Source organism: Musa acuminata, chromosome BXJ3-7 (genome assembly GCF_036884655.1).
Source record: "Musa acuminata AAA Group cultivar baxijiao chromosome BXJ3-7, Cavendish_Baxijiao_AAA, whole genome shotgun sequence".
In the NCBI taxonomy this organism is placed as follows: Eukaryota; Viridiplantae; Streptophyta; class Magnoliopsida; order Zingiberales; family Musaceae; genus Musa; species Musa acuminata.
This window is the reverse complement of record NC_088355.1, coordinates 40,927,824-40,943,887: the sequence shown is the minus strand read 5'-3', so window position 1 is coordinate 40,943,887 and position 16,064 is coordinate 40,927,824. Positions and strand designations below refer to the sequence as shown.

The following is a 16,064-nucleotide window of genomic DNA, read 5'->3' as shown; positions in this document are numbered from 1 at the left end:
AAGCATTCAATGCATCATAATTAATTATGCAAAATATATTCTTATGCACAATCACAACGTGCGAATTTTTATAATCACATTGCTAAGTTAGATTATCATATGTATGTATGTATGTATATATATACGGTATACTTTGATGATTTCTCCTGTACTTCGTATACGAAATAATCGGTCGTATACATACAAATAAATATACAGCCCATACCCGCTCGTGTAACCGCACTGCTCCACGACCGCGGGGCCCAACCTTCCTTCCTCGGTGACGCAAACCATGTCGCCACGTCTCCACGCGTCCACACATCGGCTCTCTCGCCGCCGATCTCGCCGCGTGTGCGATGTGTGAGCGAGTTCGTACCGCGAGTGGCGTCTTTTGCGTCCTTCCCACTCACCGCCTTTTGAAATGGAGGCGGCGGCAGTTTCTCGACTCTTCTTTTATTTATTTATTTATTTATTTATTTATTTCCGCTTCATTTTTCACTATAAATATACGCGTCGACGCGATTAAGGAAGTGGAAATTCGAAGCTATTGCATGCTTTGTAGCAGCCTCGATCCCGACTCTACTGCTTTGTACTGAAGGCGGAGCGACAGGGGCAGCGAAGAAGGAAGCGTGTTCATGGTGCCAGGCCAGGGAACCTACGCCGGTCCGACGGCCTACGTGGCCCCCTGGTCCTATTCCGACAACTCGATGGCCGCCATACAGCAGTATCCCGTTCTCACCGTGAGCGGCGTCGCCGGGCTCTCCGCCGACCTCCCACCCCACCTCCTCGTAGAGGTGGGGCTCGCCGCTTTTCAGCGTTTCCTCCCCCGCAACGACGGCTCTTCCTCCTCCGCGGCGGACCCCACGGCGGCGGACGCGTACGCCTGCGACGAGTTCCGCATGTACGAGTTCAAGGTGCGGCGGTGCCCTCGCGGGAGGTCGCACGACTGGACCGAGTGCCCCTACGCCCACCCGGGCGAGAAGGCGAGGCGCCGCGACCCCCGTCGGTTCCACTACTCTGGTTCCCTCTGTCCGGACTTCCGCCGCGGCGGGGGGTGCCGCCGCGGCGAGTCCTGCGATCTCGCCCACGGCGTGTTCGAGACCTGGCTCCACCCGGCGCGCTACCGGACGCAGCCCTGCAAGGACGGCGCCGCCTGCCACCGCCGCGTCTGCTTCTTCGCGCACTCGCCCGAGCAGCTCCGCCTCGTCCTGCCCCCGAGCCCCACCTCGCCGAGCGAGGGCGGCGCGAGAGTGTCCTCGTCCCCGACGTCCACGCTGGCGCTGGCGCCCATGTCGCCGCCGTCCGATGGTTCCTCTCCGCCGGTGTCGCCGGTGGCGTTGGACGAGGTGATCCAATCGATGAGCAACCTTCAGCTGAGCAAGGTGAGGTCCAGGCCCCCGTTCGGGACGCGTAGTGGCGCGGCGGTCCTGGGGAGAGCTCCGCTCGCGGCAGAGGTGGCAGTGGGGGACGCTTGGGAGGCGGCGGCCGCGGCTGCAGCCTGGGGTTCGAGATCTAAGCTACTCGAATGGTGGAAGAGGCAGGAGGAGGAGGAGGAAGCAGCGGAGGCGGTGCCGGATTTAGGATGGGTTACAGAATTGGTGAACGATTAAAGGAGTCATCTTTGGCCATTGTTTTCGATGTTTGTTCATAAATAAAGAAGGAAATGTTGCCAAAGATCAAATATGGTGAAAAAAAGACATTTTTTTGGGTGTAAAAGCAGTATGCCATAGCGAATTAGTAGCCAATTCCCCTTTTCTTTCATGTGAAGAATCGAAACTCTGTGTTACCATCGAAAGAATTTGTGTGTGATGCTTCTACCATCCACCATCCACCATGTCTATTTTACTTGTGCTATTATCTGAGTTGGATCTCAGTACAAGATGTCAACCCTTTTGTCATTCGCCGAACAACCTGTACTCGCAGCCTCTACTCTGCAATGGTTTCTGATCTTTTCTCAATCCGCTAAATGAAGCAGAGAGAATATATGTCCGGTAAGCACGTAGAGAAAGCCGTGTGTTGGGGTTCGGACAGTGCATGGGCCATGCATGGTTGCTTTTTGAGCAGAACAATTATTAGAACGTCCACGACCTGAATGGGGCAGACAACCTGAAAGCCTAAGAACAAGAAGATGAATGAAACGACGCATCCTGAGATGCTGGTCCATCCTTGTTCTTGATTGACAAGACCTTTGGTATCACATACCTCGTCACTTTTTGTAGCGCTAATGAATAAAGTATGTGTGTGGCGACGCCTACTGAAAAGTCTGGTGCTTGTGGTTTCTGCTGTTTTATTTACAGCCACTGTAAACGTGAGACGAAGATGAACAAGCCATGTTGTTGCAGAAATGTAGTTTCCGATACTTCAAAGGTATATGAAACTATGAGACATGCAACAATAATGAAGATTAGGCAGAAAGGTAGTCCGCCGGGCGTCTTCCTCGAGAGCACGTAAAATGATAGGATGCACTTGAGCTGATACTAAGAAACCGGGAGTGAGATTCTCCGTCACTGGATTCTCAGAATCTAAGACAAATCCTGATTCCCCACTGTAAACAAATCTAGATCTCGTGTCCGGAAAAGCCGCTCACGTCGCACCTGTTCTTGACTTATTATTCTTTGTGTTCGAGCCTTCCTGTTCTCATCAACCGTCAGGTTAACGGGCGTTAACCACCTCCCCAAGAAACATGATATGATGAGCTCGTTGAGATCTACTGATGGTGCTGACCAGTACAAAGACTCGAGGTGGGAAGAACATGAAGGACGTGCGTGCAGTGCGCGGCGAGTCTTCGACGAGAGAAGTGGGATGGCATGAAGCGAATGTCGCTGAAAGGGACCATGAAAGCTTTGCTTCTTCGTAAGTTTCGTTTAGGGCAGCAATAATTGAAGCAGAGCAGATCAGGGATGCAGTGGAGTGGGCGTACGATGAGGCTGTCTTTCCACAAAGCGACCGACCATGGTTTCTCGGTGGAGGTTACTGTGTGTGTAGAAGAAGACCCACCACGAGGGCCATGGTGCAAGTTGCGCTGCTCCTCTCATCTGCTTCCGTCTCACGTCCAGATCCTGAAGTGGATCCTGCTCTCTCTCCTGACAGAAATCCAACCAGAGTTGGGCACCGCATGGAAATCTGATCAAACTGCAGAATACAGACACAAGAAAATATTGGTTTTCTGTGATCCAATCTCATGAGGTCTGACATGCATTAACACAGACAGCACTGATTAGATGAGCATCGGGCCATGGAAATGAGATCGTATATGTTGGTCTTCCTCGGACCGCATATTATGCAATTAACTGGTCCATTAGAACGCATGCCCACAACAAAACATAAGAACATATGATGTCTAATATCTCAGGGAAGCATCCAAAACTGTGTATACCAACTCCAACATACGATTCAAATCACAGATGATCGAGAGCGAAGGGATACGGCCACCTGATGCACCTGCATTCGCTGAGTCAGCAACCTTTGGATGATCCATTAGCCTGACACTGATGTTTTGATTCTACCATCGCCCATGGTTTGCTTATTATACACATTTAAAATAGTGTATAATAGTGTTGAAAGCACATTCAAAGTAGCAACAGAAAGAAAAGTACATTCAAAGAACTTAACAGTGGATTGTGAAAGAGAACGAGGAGAAGAAATCTTTGGAGCCATGAGGATAATTCATAGGAAACAGATACAACTGACATAGTAGAATGCTGAATAGCAGTGTGCAAAAAGCATATATATAAATGGTAGACATACTTGAACACAAAGCCATGCATGGCAAGCAAGACAGTCAACTGGATCCAGCGAAGTAACTTTAGCGCAACTTTATCTTCTTCTTCTTCTTCTTCTTTGATTGTTGTTATACATGTAGATCATCTGATTATTGTTGGATGGAAATCAATACAGGAGAAGATAATGGAGAAGAAGAAGATGTGTCCTTGCACAGGCCCATAAATTAAAATTCAGTGCAGTTTTCAAGGCACAGTTGAGACCTTAAATCATTATTTAAAGAATGTATTCTATAGCTACCAGGTAGGTAGGTCATATATATATATATATATATATAGAGAGAGAGAGAGAGAGAGAGAGAGAGAGAGAGGGACTTGGATATAGCAACTATACATATTTGTACATGTTGCTGTTACCTTGACATGTTAACTAATCATAGCAAAGGATTTCAATCTCCTTGTGGCACAGACAAATCTTATTCCAAGTTGGACAAGCATAAGGATGAAGGATCACTAACATAGTGGAGTTAACATAGTGGACTTATTATGGTTCATTCTTGTGTATGAGACATTTGGGCACCTGATACTATTAAGTTTGGATATAGGATTCACTTGGAGACCTAACGTGACAGAATGACTTGTGTACTTTCAATAGCTTCAGTAGCAGACATTTGTTTTGTGTACTTGCTGTTGTACCTTGAAAGTTGTTTTGAAGTATTGCATTGCCAAGCATGGTAGCCAAGGAACAGCTTATAGAAGAGATCGAATGAAGAAGAGAAGAGGAGTGGTAGAAGAAGAGAGTGGTGAAAGCAAATAAGAAAAGTTGGATGGGGTCTCCTCACAAGGTGGCAAAGCTAGATTTATGATGTGCAAAGCAGGGAGAGATTGGTCGATCCATAAACTGGACCACTTCCCACCGAACATATCATCCGCAATAGGTATAGTCAATCCATCCAGCATTTATGTTGTTGTTGACACACAACCGACCATCAAGAAGAAGCTTCCCATCTCCATCTCGAGTCAATTCCATGAACTAATAGACAAAAGATCTTCTCTGCTTGGCTTCCTGTGAAACATAATGCAGAACAGCTGCATATGGATGCGCATGTCATGGATGGTAATTAACCATGACATATATTGTGATGGCAAGCATTCAAGCAAAAAAGAAAAAGGAAGTCTCCAATTTGTGGTGTCCAAACTTCAATTCATTTTTATGAGGGGGAGGAAAACTGAGTCAACTTAAGCAATCCAGAATATGGCTCTGAAATCTTGTGAGATCCGAGGAGTGCAATGCGTGTTGCTTTTAGTGGGCACTGACAAAGATGTATAGGACTTTTCATAGAGGAGTAAATGGTAGGCATCGACAACAAGAAGATCATATACTTTGAAGAGATGTGGCCAAGTCATCGCCCTCAACAAACAAAAGTCTTGGAGTTCCTCGTCCTGGCATCACCATCATCGTCATCTTCTGTCTTTCTTCCTTCCGTCCTTTTCCCTTGTCTTGCTCATTCTCAGGTCCACACCTCAAAAGGAACGAGGTGTGCATGATGAGCGGACCCGCTCAAGCTCCCACACCGCCAGCGACTTTGAAAGATCAAGGCTCATGTGCTCATGCTTTTGATCAGTTCGGCTAACGGGGTTGACGCGTTCAGAACACCTCTTCTTACCGGATGTAATTTGGAATTAATTCTTCCAAGAACGAAAGCAGCCAATCTCTAAATGGTCGCCTTTTTGATGCGTACATAGCTATAAATTCTCTCTTGTATGCGCGTTGGCGTGGTCGAGCAACTCACCGCGTGGCCTCACCATCGAGCTCATCAACATCGCTCTCTCGGGACTGCTAGGTCTTGGGGTTCACGGACCGGTTAGTCGTCGTAGCTGATGGGAACGAAGAGGACACTGAGCTGGACACAACCACTACAGGTCTGAAATCAAAGAGAGAAGCACAGGATTCGCCCTGGCTCACATGGACCAGTTCCAGGATGAAGAAAGTAGCATGCACGCATGTCACCAAAGTCTAACCTCGTTTGTTTTCGTCGAGTGTTTGTAATCAAGATTGGAGTTGTCACAGGAGCCTTATCTTAATGATAGTGATCATTTACACCGTGGCTGAGGGGTCAGCATGGCTTGGTTTTGTTTCGAGTGTACAAGATCATCCACGTCGGTACTCGAGCAACGGGAGTCATCGTCCGATGGGATTGGGCTTGGGCTTCGGCTTCAAGATCTGGAGATTCCCCCTTTGATTGGCTACCCTCCTCTCTATCGCCTGTCCTTGTACATTGGTTGGGGTCGGGAAGGGGACTCCCAACTTCGACCCATTCGAAGATTTAGTTAGAACTGGGTAAAAAATGGGTCGAGAATCGATCCCCTTCGCCAGCCCCGTGATGCGTTTTTATCCTTTAGCTCGGGATCGATCGTACTTGTCATATTTATGGTTGTCGATCCATCGGGCAGTGGGCTTACACCTGGAGCAAATGTTGGGCGTCCTCAGTGCCATGGCGTCGAATATCAACGTCGTACTTGATGTCGTCTTGACTTTTACGAGACGGCGCTGTACTCGGTCGGCATCGTCTCGACCTTTGTGGGGCAGTGCTGTACTTGGTTGGCGTCGTCTTGACATTTGTGGGACGGAGTTGTGCTCGGGCTGCATTGTCTCGACTTTTGCGAGACGGTGCCGCAATCGATCCGTGTTGTCCTAATCTTTGCGGGATGGCGCTATACTTGGTCGGTGCCATCTCGACTTTTGTAGGTTGGCGTTGTACTTAGTCGGCGCCATCCGACCTTTGCGGAACAGCGTTGATCGGGGGCATGGTCCGTTTTGTTAACTTTGACGTTGATGTGGCTCTAAACAGTGGTTGGAGGGCAGGTTATCAAAATGTGCCCTATCACTCATGTAGTAAGATCATCATCAGACGGTCCAGAAATCTCCAAAGAAAACCCTGACTTGGTTTAGACTCGACTCCTCGTAGCATGTGGAGCAAGATAGAAGGGAAAGAACAGGAAGCAGTCTGAGGTTTTCTCTCTCTATATATACACAAGGAAGCCATATGGAAGGACTGGATCAAGCCTGCCATCCTTCCCTTTTCGTCTCCAAAAGGCTTCAAAGAAAACTCAGGACCCCATAATTTGTCTGCTCCCCTCCCTGCTTCTTTCTTCTTGTGCGAGCTGGTGGTTTCTTGAGGGCAGCTCCTTTTGGTCGCCGGTGGTTTTGCTTGAGGATGGGGAGAGCGCCGTGCTGCGACAAGGCCACCGTGAAAAGAGGGCCGTGGTCTCCGGAGGAAGATGCAGTCCTCAGAAGCCACATCGAGGAGTACGGGACTGGCGGCAATTGGATTACTTTGCCCAAGAAAGCAGGTCATTTTCCCTTCAATCTTGTCGAGCAGTTACTTCGTTTCCCTTCAATATTCTCCTCTGCATCTTATCTATATATTTCAAGACGATGAGACATCTGAATGCATGTTATGAGCTTTCCTCCCAGCAACAGAGCTGAGGATCTGCATCGTGCAATGAAAATTAAGGCTATCTTTGAATCTCCGTGCAATCTCACTTCACTTGATTGCGTCGCTGGTTTCAGGTCTCAACCGCTGCGGCAAGAGCTGCCGCTTGAGATGGCTCAATTACCTCAGGCCAGACATTAAGCACGGTGGCTTCACAGAGGAGGAAGACAACATCATCTGCAGTCTTTATAGGAAACTCGGGAGCAGGTAATGATTCTCTTTCAGTGGTTTCGACAACTCCAATGATGTCTGTAGTGAGTCCCCGAGATCTCTTGTTTAGGTGGTCTGTCATTGCTTCCCACCTACGCGGAAGAACTGACAATGATGTGAAGAATTACTGGAACACCAAGCTTAAGAAGAAGCTGATGACACCTACCATCATCACCTCTAATATCCCGTCACCGACTCCAGCTTCACTGCTACCTACTGTCAAAGCTGAGCCTTACAACAACCCTAGCGACATCTCCAGATCCGTCGACTCCATCTTCGCGCTCACACAGGACTCGCACGAGTTCTACTCGGAGCCTTCACCGTTGCCGAGAGAATGCAGAGCTAAAGAGACCAGGCAACTTCATCGACATTCACGGGCTGAAGAAGTGTCGGCAACTTCATCGACATTCACGGTCGACGACGGCAGCAGAAACAGCTACGGGAATTGGTCTGCGAGCGGGGCTGGTCCCTACGACTTGTTCCTCTCGGAGCTCGACATCGAGTATCTCACCGACCTTCTTGGCGACGATGGATGCCAGGCGGAGGTGCCACAGGGGCTGCACCGAAGTGTCGCCTACTGGTAGCGAAAGGTATAGTGTAGGAGTGATGATTACATGGCAGTTCATAGTTGGGATTTCTTCCCCTTCTCCGTAGCCTTGAAATCCGTCAGTAGGGATGAAATGTCAGGACTTGAGATGCAGTATAATTGAGATCGATCTTGGCCATGAGACTGTGTGCCATGGAAACTGGCAATGAAATGTACATGAGTGTGGGTGTTGTCAGCAAGACTGGACGGTTTCAACTCTTGTTTCAGTGCTCAGAGGTCATGAAACTTGCATGGCCGGGCGAGAGCTGAGGCAAAAGAAAGAGAAAACACACTGGTGGCCTGCCTATCAGAATCGGCAGTTTATGGTCCGAGGAAGCAAAACCGAAATGAGAATCAATAGTTCCGATCCAAATAGTCAATTTTTAATTAAAAATCATTTAAAAAAATATATAAATTCATTTTTAAATAATAAAAAAAGTTAAAAATTATAATAATATAAAATTACCCATACAAAATTATAATAATATTAAATAATGATGATCGATACCGCGATAAGAGATTTTAATCTCTCGCACCCATGATAAGTTGTTTTCCTTTTATTTAGACGAAAAGTTAACTCGTGAAGTTTAAGAATCAGGCGCTATAGCGATCGATTAATCATCCTAAATGCGTCTTGTTGTATGGATCCAAGGTGCAATCTAATCATCATCCTAAATGAGGTTGCAATCTGAACCTCATTGTCTTATGATGCATTGATAGTTCAACAGAGTTTTTGGAGGAGTCTCAACATTGAAGCAAATGGTAAAACACAGTGGGATTGATAAATGAATACATGACTACTAAGATTTTTAGTGACAGTATAGAAATAAGTTTGAACTTAAGGAGATACAACAAACTACAAAGCCATACTAACTAAAAGAAAGCTTCTGGGAAGTGCAGAGATCCAAGATACAGAATACTCGGTGGCATTATCTTGCGGCTGGAGAAAACCCCACGAGGTATTGTATTTCATTTGTACTAGTCTGACTTATTCCAGTATTTTCTGCATCCAGGTTCTTGCTGCTCATAGATGGGAGCTCAGATGTCTCACGAGCGAGCTCGAGTGCCAAGCCCTCCTTAAGATCCATCAAAACATCGGTCATTGTCGGCCGTTGTTGGGAGGTTCGTGATGTGCATTTAAATGCTATATCAGCAGTTTTCCAGATGGAATTCACTTCATATAGACTCTGCAGGTTTGCATCAACAATGTCCTCGATATTCCCTGTCGCGAGTCTTTGGTGCACCCATTGAACTAAACTAGCATTATGCTGAGGATGTCTTAGAATAGGAGGTTGGCCAGTGATGAGCTCCAATAGAACCACCCCAAAGCTATAGACATCGCTCTTCTCGCTGAGTTGGTAGGTGAAATAGTACCTGAACAAGTGCAAAACCATACCAGATTAGCTTCTTGTTTCTCATAAGATATTTTGTGAAAGTTGATTCTCTACAGATCATATAGAATCTGAATGAAACAATGTGGCAGAACATTAACACAGTTCGAGAATGATAGTAATTCAACATTATGATCCGTAGATCTGGACAGACCAGTAATATTTAGCAGTGTAGGATTTCCACAATAACCTTGGATATTGCTGGGCATACCAAATTGAAAAATGATTTCCAGCATATCACTCCAGCAGCCTTATATTGATATCAATTGTCATTTTCCAGTTGCATGATATTCGAAATTGACTTTGGCCAACAGCTAGGACAGTGATAGAAGCAACAAAAGTGGAAGTAGGAGTTGTAATTTTCAAAGATGGGAACTCAAATCTCTAGTTGTATACTCTTCGGATAATTTTCTCTCCTTTCCAATCCATATATGCTGTAAGATGTTAATGCAGTTTAAGTCTTATAACTTCAGATGCATGTATGCAGATTTCTTTTGTTGTTCCCCATTTTACTTTCATGTCTTGGTGTCAAGTTTCAATATCTAAAACTCTCGAGATAAGGATATAGGTAGGGAACAATGAAAAAGACAAAAGGGGAACCCATGACGTACTCTGGATCAAGGTATCCTGGTGTGCCAACCACAGTTGTGGATACATGACTGTCGGCATCATTCTGAAAAGCCCTGGACAAACCAAAATCTGCTATCTTGGCTTCTAGACTGTCACTCAACAGGATGTTTGTGGTCTTCACATCTCTATGGACTAGTGGTGGTCTGCAACCCTTGTGCAGATATTCCAGGCCTGCACATCATTGAAATCCAAGATTGTACAATGGGGAGAAGAACAAGAAGACCTAGGAATGGGCTACTGACATAAGTACTGTGTATCGGTGCCAAACCTTGTGCAGCTTCTACTGCAATCTGAAGACGCTGTCCCCAAGTCAAAGTGGTGACACCGCTGGACTTACCTACAGAAGACAAATAAAACAGCCATGAATCAGTTCACAGAAAGCTCATTGATGAAACATGCACCACGTAGTGTTTTCTATGCAGGATCTCACTTCAACTTTCTATGTAATGAGGCCTTTCTTACTGCTCAGGTGATGAAAAAACAAAATTGGCGTAAAATGTGGAAAATGCTGTATTTGAATACAAATAGCAACAGCGTAGAGCTTCACCAGTATTTAAATGGACTAAATAGCAAACCAGTGAGCCAAAGCTCAAGAACACCTCTGGCCAGCATTGTAACATCCAATTTCCTTATTTTTCATGAAAGTGAAGTCACAGTTCCAAAGAATTAAGAAACTAAACAACTATTGTACCTTTAAAAATCAGAGCAGCACCTATTACAGATCATTCTAGTTTCAGGTTAGATAATGACTATAGGATGCATGGTACAATACCTCTAAGATGATCCTGTAAGGTTCCCAAAGACATGAATTCGTAGACCAGCGCCAGATGATCTCCATCCATGCAGTAACCAACCAAAGAAACAAGGTTCTTATGATGAATCCTTATTAAATTCTGGGCCTGTACTGAAAACAGAGTTGTTAGAAGCAGAATTTAGGAAAGTGCTATTCACAACATGATAGCAGGATGATAGATATAAAAAAGAACAGAGGAGTAATGTATTATATGCATCGATATCTTAAGAAAAGGAGGAGTATGATCAATTAAGTGTTATATTTACACCACCAACATATTCGGTGACATCATCTGCATAAATGGAAATCATTGCTACGTTTTGTTATCATTTTACAATACACTCGAGGATGCAAATCAAGGTCCAATAACCAACATGCTGTTAATTTATCTCCTTAAAAGAGTACTATTGCTAATCTGAAGGCATCTATTATATCACTCATCTAAGAATGGGTGAACTCATTACCTCAGCTAGAAACTCTTTAGTGCCTTGTGATGATGAATGAGAGCGCAGCTTGACTGCAACTTGAGTACCATCTTCTAAGCAACCATGGTAAACAGTACCAAATCCACCTTTTCCAATGTCATTTTTAAAGTTGTTGGTTATTTTCTCCAACTCCTCGTAAGTGAACTGTCGGTTCTCAAGTTGGAATGGGTTATCTCGATGTCCTCTTACTAATTTGGAGATTTTACCTGGTCCCACAGAGACACTTGTTGATCAGCCTTTCAAGTATAACATGGTACCATAGGTTGCAGGTCAAGGAGGGATCAAACAGCTAATGCTTGTCCATTTTGTGTGAACCATTTTAATGGCATGAATGCAGAAAACAATAGTTGCTGCATGAAAAACATACCTGATGACTTTCTCAGTTTCCACACGAAGAATATGACCCCCAGAAGTAGTAGCAGAGCAATTAGACAAAGAATCACAACAACTACTGTTGAGATCTTCTTCGATGTACTTTTTCCAGGAGTTGCCTCACAAAAAGTTGCATTAATACAAAGATATCGATTGCCATCATATCTAGCATAAGTTTTGAAATATGACATTAGTATCTGTTACAAAGTAATACATATTTATCCACATGATAGTTAGTATCCTAACCGAAAGTCGATTTTTTGAGTAAGCAGAAACAAGAAACAGAACTCTCTGGATCCATAACCTTAACCTCAACCTCTCTTACACTTATCGCCCTTTTTCTTTTATGCACTGCAAACTTCTTTTTCAAATATCTCGTTTAAGAATATCAACACATTCATAGTTACTTTGTTTCAGAAGTGATTCAAACTGGATTTTCTTCCTTCCAAACAAAGTCTAACTAACTCTGCAAATAACTTTTATGTATGGGGCACAATTTTGGTACCAACAAAAAATTGAGGCTACAAAGTTAATGCACAAACACAAAGATGTTTTAGTATTACAAAAGGTTATTGTGAACAACTTGCAAGTTGAAGCAATAAGCACCTCGATCTTATGTTGATTTTACAATGAGATTAGGGACCAAAACTGAATTTTATAATTTGAAGCATAATATAAATGCATCAATCAAACAAATAATAAAAAAAGGCTGTACTGGGTAAGCTGCTTAGCACTCTTTGACCCAAGTTCGGGAAGGTATCATCACAAGAGGTGAAGACCTGCATTTTAACAGGTTCTCCTCTTTTTATTGGATTAGCCCAGGGCTTTCTTCATGGAAGAGTTTGATAAGTAAAAGGAGTTCAAACATTAAGAGAAACACTAGAGATAGACTGACCGAAATATCAGTGTCCCTGCATCTGATTTTTGACGTAAAGAAGCAGGAATTTCTCCAGTAAGATCGTTTCCTGACAGATCTCTGCATGAACAAACACCAATAATTGTTAAGATCATATATCTTCTTCTCTATCATGAATCCAAACTAAGATGTCGGAATTCTCACAAGACACGAAGCAATGGCAAGTTTCCTAGATCATCAGGTATTGATTCCGTCAGATTGTTGTGAGATAAATCACTGAAATGAAATATCATGTATGCAAGTTATTTTTTTGACCTTATATCAAAAAGAAAGCAACTAAAATAAATGAAAAAACAAGTGATTAACAAATTTCAATAGCATTAGCATTCTAATTAAGACTAGCCGACTGGATATAACCTTCATCCCGACTCATCATTGTGAGTAAAAGTTAGCTTGACTCATGATTGTTGAGTACAAAGGTAGCTGATCTGCCACTCTTGGAAATTATATTCTACCCATATCAAAAAAATTCATATGACCCGCTTCTGCCTTCAGATTATATACCATTTTCTTCTTGCACATGATCTCTTGACTAGATTTGAGATTTGAACATAAAATTCTTCAGTTAGGGATAATAAAATTTTCTATAATTCCACATCAATCACTACCATCTTAAATCCTATCATAGATAACTATGATTATAGTTCAGAGTTAAGATGAGTAGAAGATAATTGACATCCAGAGGTCAGATGTTCCATAAAATATATGAACAATGTCAATTGAGACAGGTAGAACACTAAATGAGGATTCATGTGACACCTTACAGAATTTATTTGTCTGATATGGAAATTGCTTGCGGTTAAGCCATCAGATTCAGAATTCCCACATCATAATGAACTGCGTTATAATAAGATCAAGGGCGTATATCCAGCTTGTTGTTGGATAATCTCTTGAGCATTAAGTTCGACACTAAGGCTAATGATAATAAAGAGCAGATAATTTCCAAATTGATCTAACAGGAATTGTAAAAGAGCAAACATAGAAAAGCATAAAGCTAGTAGCACTTACAGGGACTCGATTCTTTCGAGCATCGCAAAATTAGGGGATATCGGGCCATTTAATGCACTTGAAGACAAATTGCTGTAGAACATTTCAAGCATACTTAATAATTTTGTAGATTGATCTTCCACATCGTGTAATAGTTTATTAACTTAAGTCGAAAACTTACATGGCCACGATCCTTGTTAGGTCAGTACCAGAGCTGCTACAGTTCAAGCCTTCCCAAGCATATTGGCTTGGAGTACATGGATCTCCCATCCAGTTTCGTTTCACACTATACTGAACCCTGATCTTGTTGATTTCGGCAACTGATTCCCAAAAGCAAAACCATTAGATTGCAATTCCAGACATGGAAATGACATGTCTTTGCTTGATAGAATGATTGCACAGGGTAATTCAAAGGCCTAAATGGATTCAAGGCATGTGATACTGTAGTCACCAAGAAATTGGGGAACTAATTTAGTTCCTTTATGAAGATATGTGGCAACTTGACGTTGATCCGACCAAACCGAGATTACTCAAAAACACTACGAAACCCTAAATCCAGCGAAGAAAGGTGGAGACTACAACATACCGTCGTCGGAATCGGTCAGGTTGTTCTTGAGATGCATAAGCGTGTAGACCTCGAGCGCGTTCAGGATTGGGGGAAGGGAGGACGGGTTGGTTGAGTTGAGAGCCCACTCGTACCGCGGACTCGGGGTCAAGGGGCGGTTACCGTTGTTTACGGTGTCCGACACGAGCTGGGGCGGCTTGTAGTCGCTGGACAAGTTGCGGCCATTGAGGTAAATGTTGAACGCCCGCGAGTTGTTCGGGAGAAGTTCCGAAAAGAGGAGGTTGGCGTAGAACTCGTTGACGGGGGCGCCCGAGTCCGCGAAGTCCCAGTAGAACTCCAACTTGTTGGAATTGAGGGGGACGGCCGCGGTTTGCATGACCACCAGCGGCGGCTCGACCCGATCACCGACGCTGTTCGTTACGTTCGAGGCGGTGTTTAGGGAGTCCAAAGATGGCTGGAAATGGAGCCTCTCGGACCAGGAGACGAACGGTTCCCACATCCGATCATACCGGTCCTCGGGATACCTGCATAATGGATGAGTCGCTCGTCATCATTTCATTTCCTAGCAATATAAATACTACCTACTTGAACACAACACGCAGCTCTCTCTCTCTCTCTCGCTCTCTGTGAAATCAAAAGACTTCACGTCTGAAATCTGTCACCTACCTTATCACGTCGTTCGTCGTGGTTCCCAAGTCGAGTCGAACGAAGAGGACGAGACTGGTGGTACCGTTTAGAACGTCAGTATAGAGGGCCTCGTTCAATGGCCTCAACTCCAGAACAGATATGAAAGGGGTGCCGGAACCAGTATTTATCAGGCACACTGACACGGAATCGGCCAGTAAGTAGACGACGACCTCAACGGTGTAGGCTGTGGATGCATCCGTGATGTTCACGGTCTTACAGAAATTGACGTCGATGTGGAGGTCAAACTGCAGCGGCTGAGCGCCACTGCCGGCGCTTCGCGAGCCATCATAATCTCCGTGCATGAAGGTTGCTCGCACGAGATACGCCGTGTTCTTTTGCACCGTCGTCAGGGTGTAGCAGTTTCGAGAGCCACTGGGGAAGCTTCTCAGGGTCTGTAGTGGTGTTGAGACCGAGTTCAAGTAATTGGATGCGATGCTGTGACTCTCTCCGGCGCTTATGTTTCGGTCATCGGAGGTGTACTCTATGTCCGTGCTCTCGACTTCATAGCTGGAGTTTGCGGCGCCTCCACAGTCGAGGCTTATGAAACCTGCAGAAGACGGTTTGCTTATGATATCGTACAAGGAAGGGAGAAGAAAAGAAGGGGTCGACGTTTCATGTTGCGTGCTTGCCATAAGTGCTGGTCTCGCTGGGCAAATGATGGGCGACGGCGGAGACGCTCAAAAGAATAAGAACAGAGAACCAAAGTGTCATCTCCGACGATCCAGAGCGGCTCATCTCCCCGCGCGATGATCCTCCTCTTGCACCGAGCTACGTCGGATGAATGGCCTTATGCGGTGCTTTATGCTGCTGTCAAGCTGCGGTGGCGGGGTGTGCCCGGAAGGAAGAAGGAGGATAAGAGGGGTTGTCTGAGAGAAGCCTAAGCGCTCTCCTGTCGGAGTACGAGATTAAGGGAGACGAATTCAAGTCAGCCATGGAAGCTTGGAAGTGGCCCTCTCACGAGTACGACAGCATGACCAGGTGGCAAGGAGGACTTCCATGATCCTCCATCCAAGCACATGACCGGAGGAGCCCAGAATCGTGCAGTACAACCGTTCACGTACAAGCGAAGTGAATCATGCAGTACGACAGTGACGATAACATTATAGGCACAAAAACATGTGCATAAAGATGAAAATAGTAATGACGAAGAACATGATGGTAAGAACAACAACAACAACGACTAAAGAGGAGGCAAAGTCTATATGATGTGATAAAGCTGTTTATTAAGTAATTCAATATATATATAT

General features: G+C 44.8%; 3 protein-coding genes across 3 annotated transcripts; 2 read left to right on the top strand and 1 right to left on the bottom strand.

Moving 5' to 3' along the window:
* Window positions 1–527: 527 nt before the first annotated feature.
* LOC135642535 (zinc finger CCCH domain-containing protein 2-like) lies at window positions 528–1,764 on the top strand. Its single transcript, XM_065158765.1, has one exon. The coding sequence runs from the start codon at window positions 615–617 to the stop codon at window positions 1,587–1,589; it is 975 nt and encodes a 324-aa protein (XP_065014837.1). The 5' UTR covers window positions 528–614; the 3' UTR covers window positions 1,590–1,764.
* A 5,011-nt stretch (window positions 1,765–6,775) lies between these two features.
* LOC103993019 (transcription factor RAX1-like) lies at window positions 6,776–8,133 on the top strand. The gene is made up of 3 exons (XM_009412945.3): window positions 6,776–7,052; window positions 7,273–7,402; window positions 7,476–8,133. The coding sequence occupies exons 1-3, from the start codon at window positions 6,917–6,919 to the stop codon at window positions 7,987–7,989; spliced, it is 780 nt and encodes a 259-aa protein (XP_009411220.2). The 5' UTR covers window positions 6,776–6,916; the 3' UTR covers window positions 7,990–8,133.
* Window positions 8,134–8,741: 608 nt separating this feature from the next.
* Window positions 8,742–15,816, bottom strand: LOC135642009 (probable LRR receptor-like serine/threonine-protein kinase At1g51880). Its single transcript, XM_065157752.1, has 13 exons — window positions 15,447–15,816; window positions 14,797–15,364; window positions 14,152–14,654; window positions 13,747–13,885; window positions 13,587–13,658; window positions 12,723–12,794; window positions 12,558–12,638; window positions 11,658–11,827; window positions 11,270–11,496; window positions 10,785–10,911; window positions 10,281–10,349; window positions 9,994–10,183; window positions 8,742–9,365 (listed from the first exon to the last, which is right to left on the bottom strand). The coding sequence occupies exons 1-13, from the start codon at window positions 15,550–15,552 to the stop codon at window positions 8,921–8,923; spliced, it is 2,769 nt and encodes a 922-aa protein (XP_065013824.1). The 5' UTR covers window positions 15,553–15,816; the 3' UTR covers window positions 8,742–8,920.
* Between the last annotated feature and the right edge of the window lie 248 nt (window positions 15,817–16,064).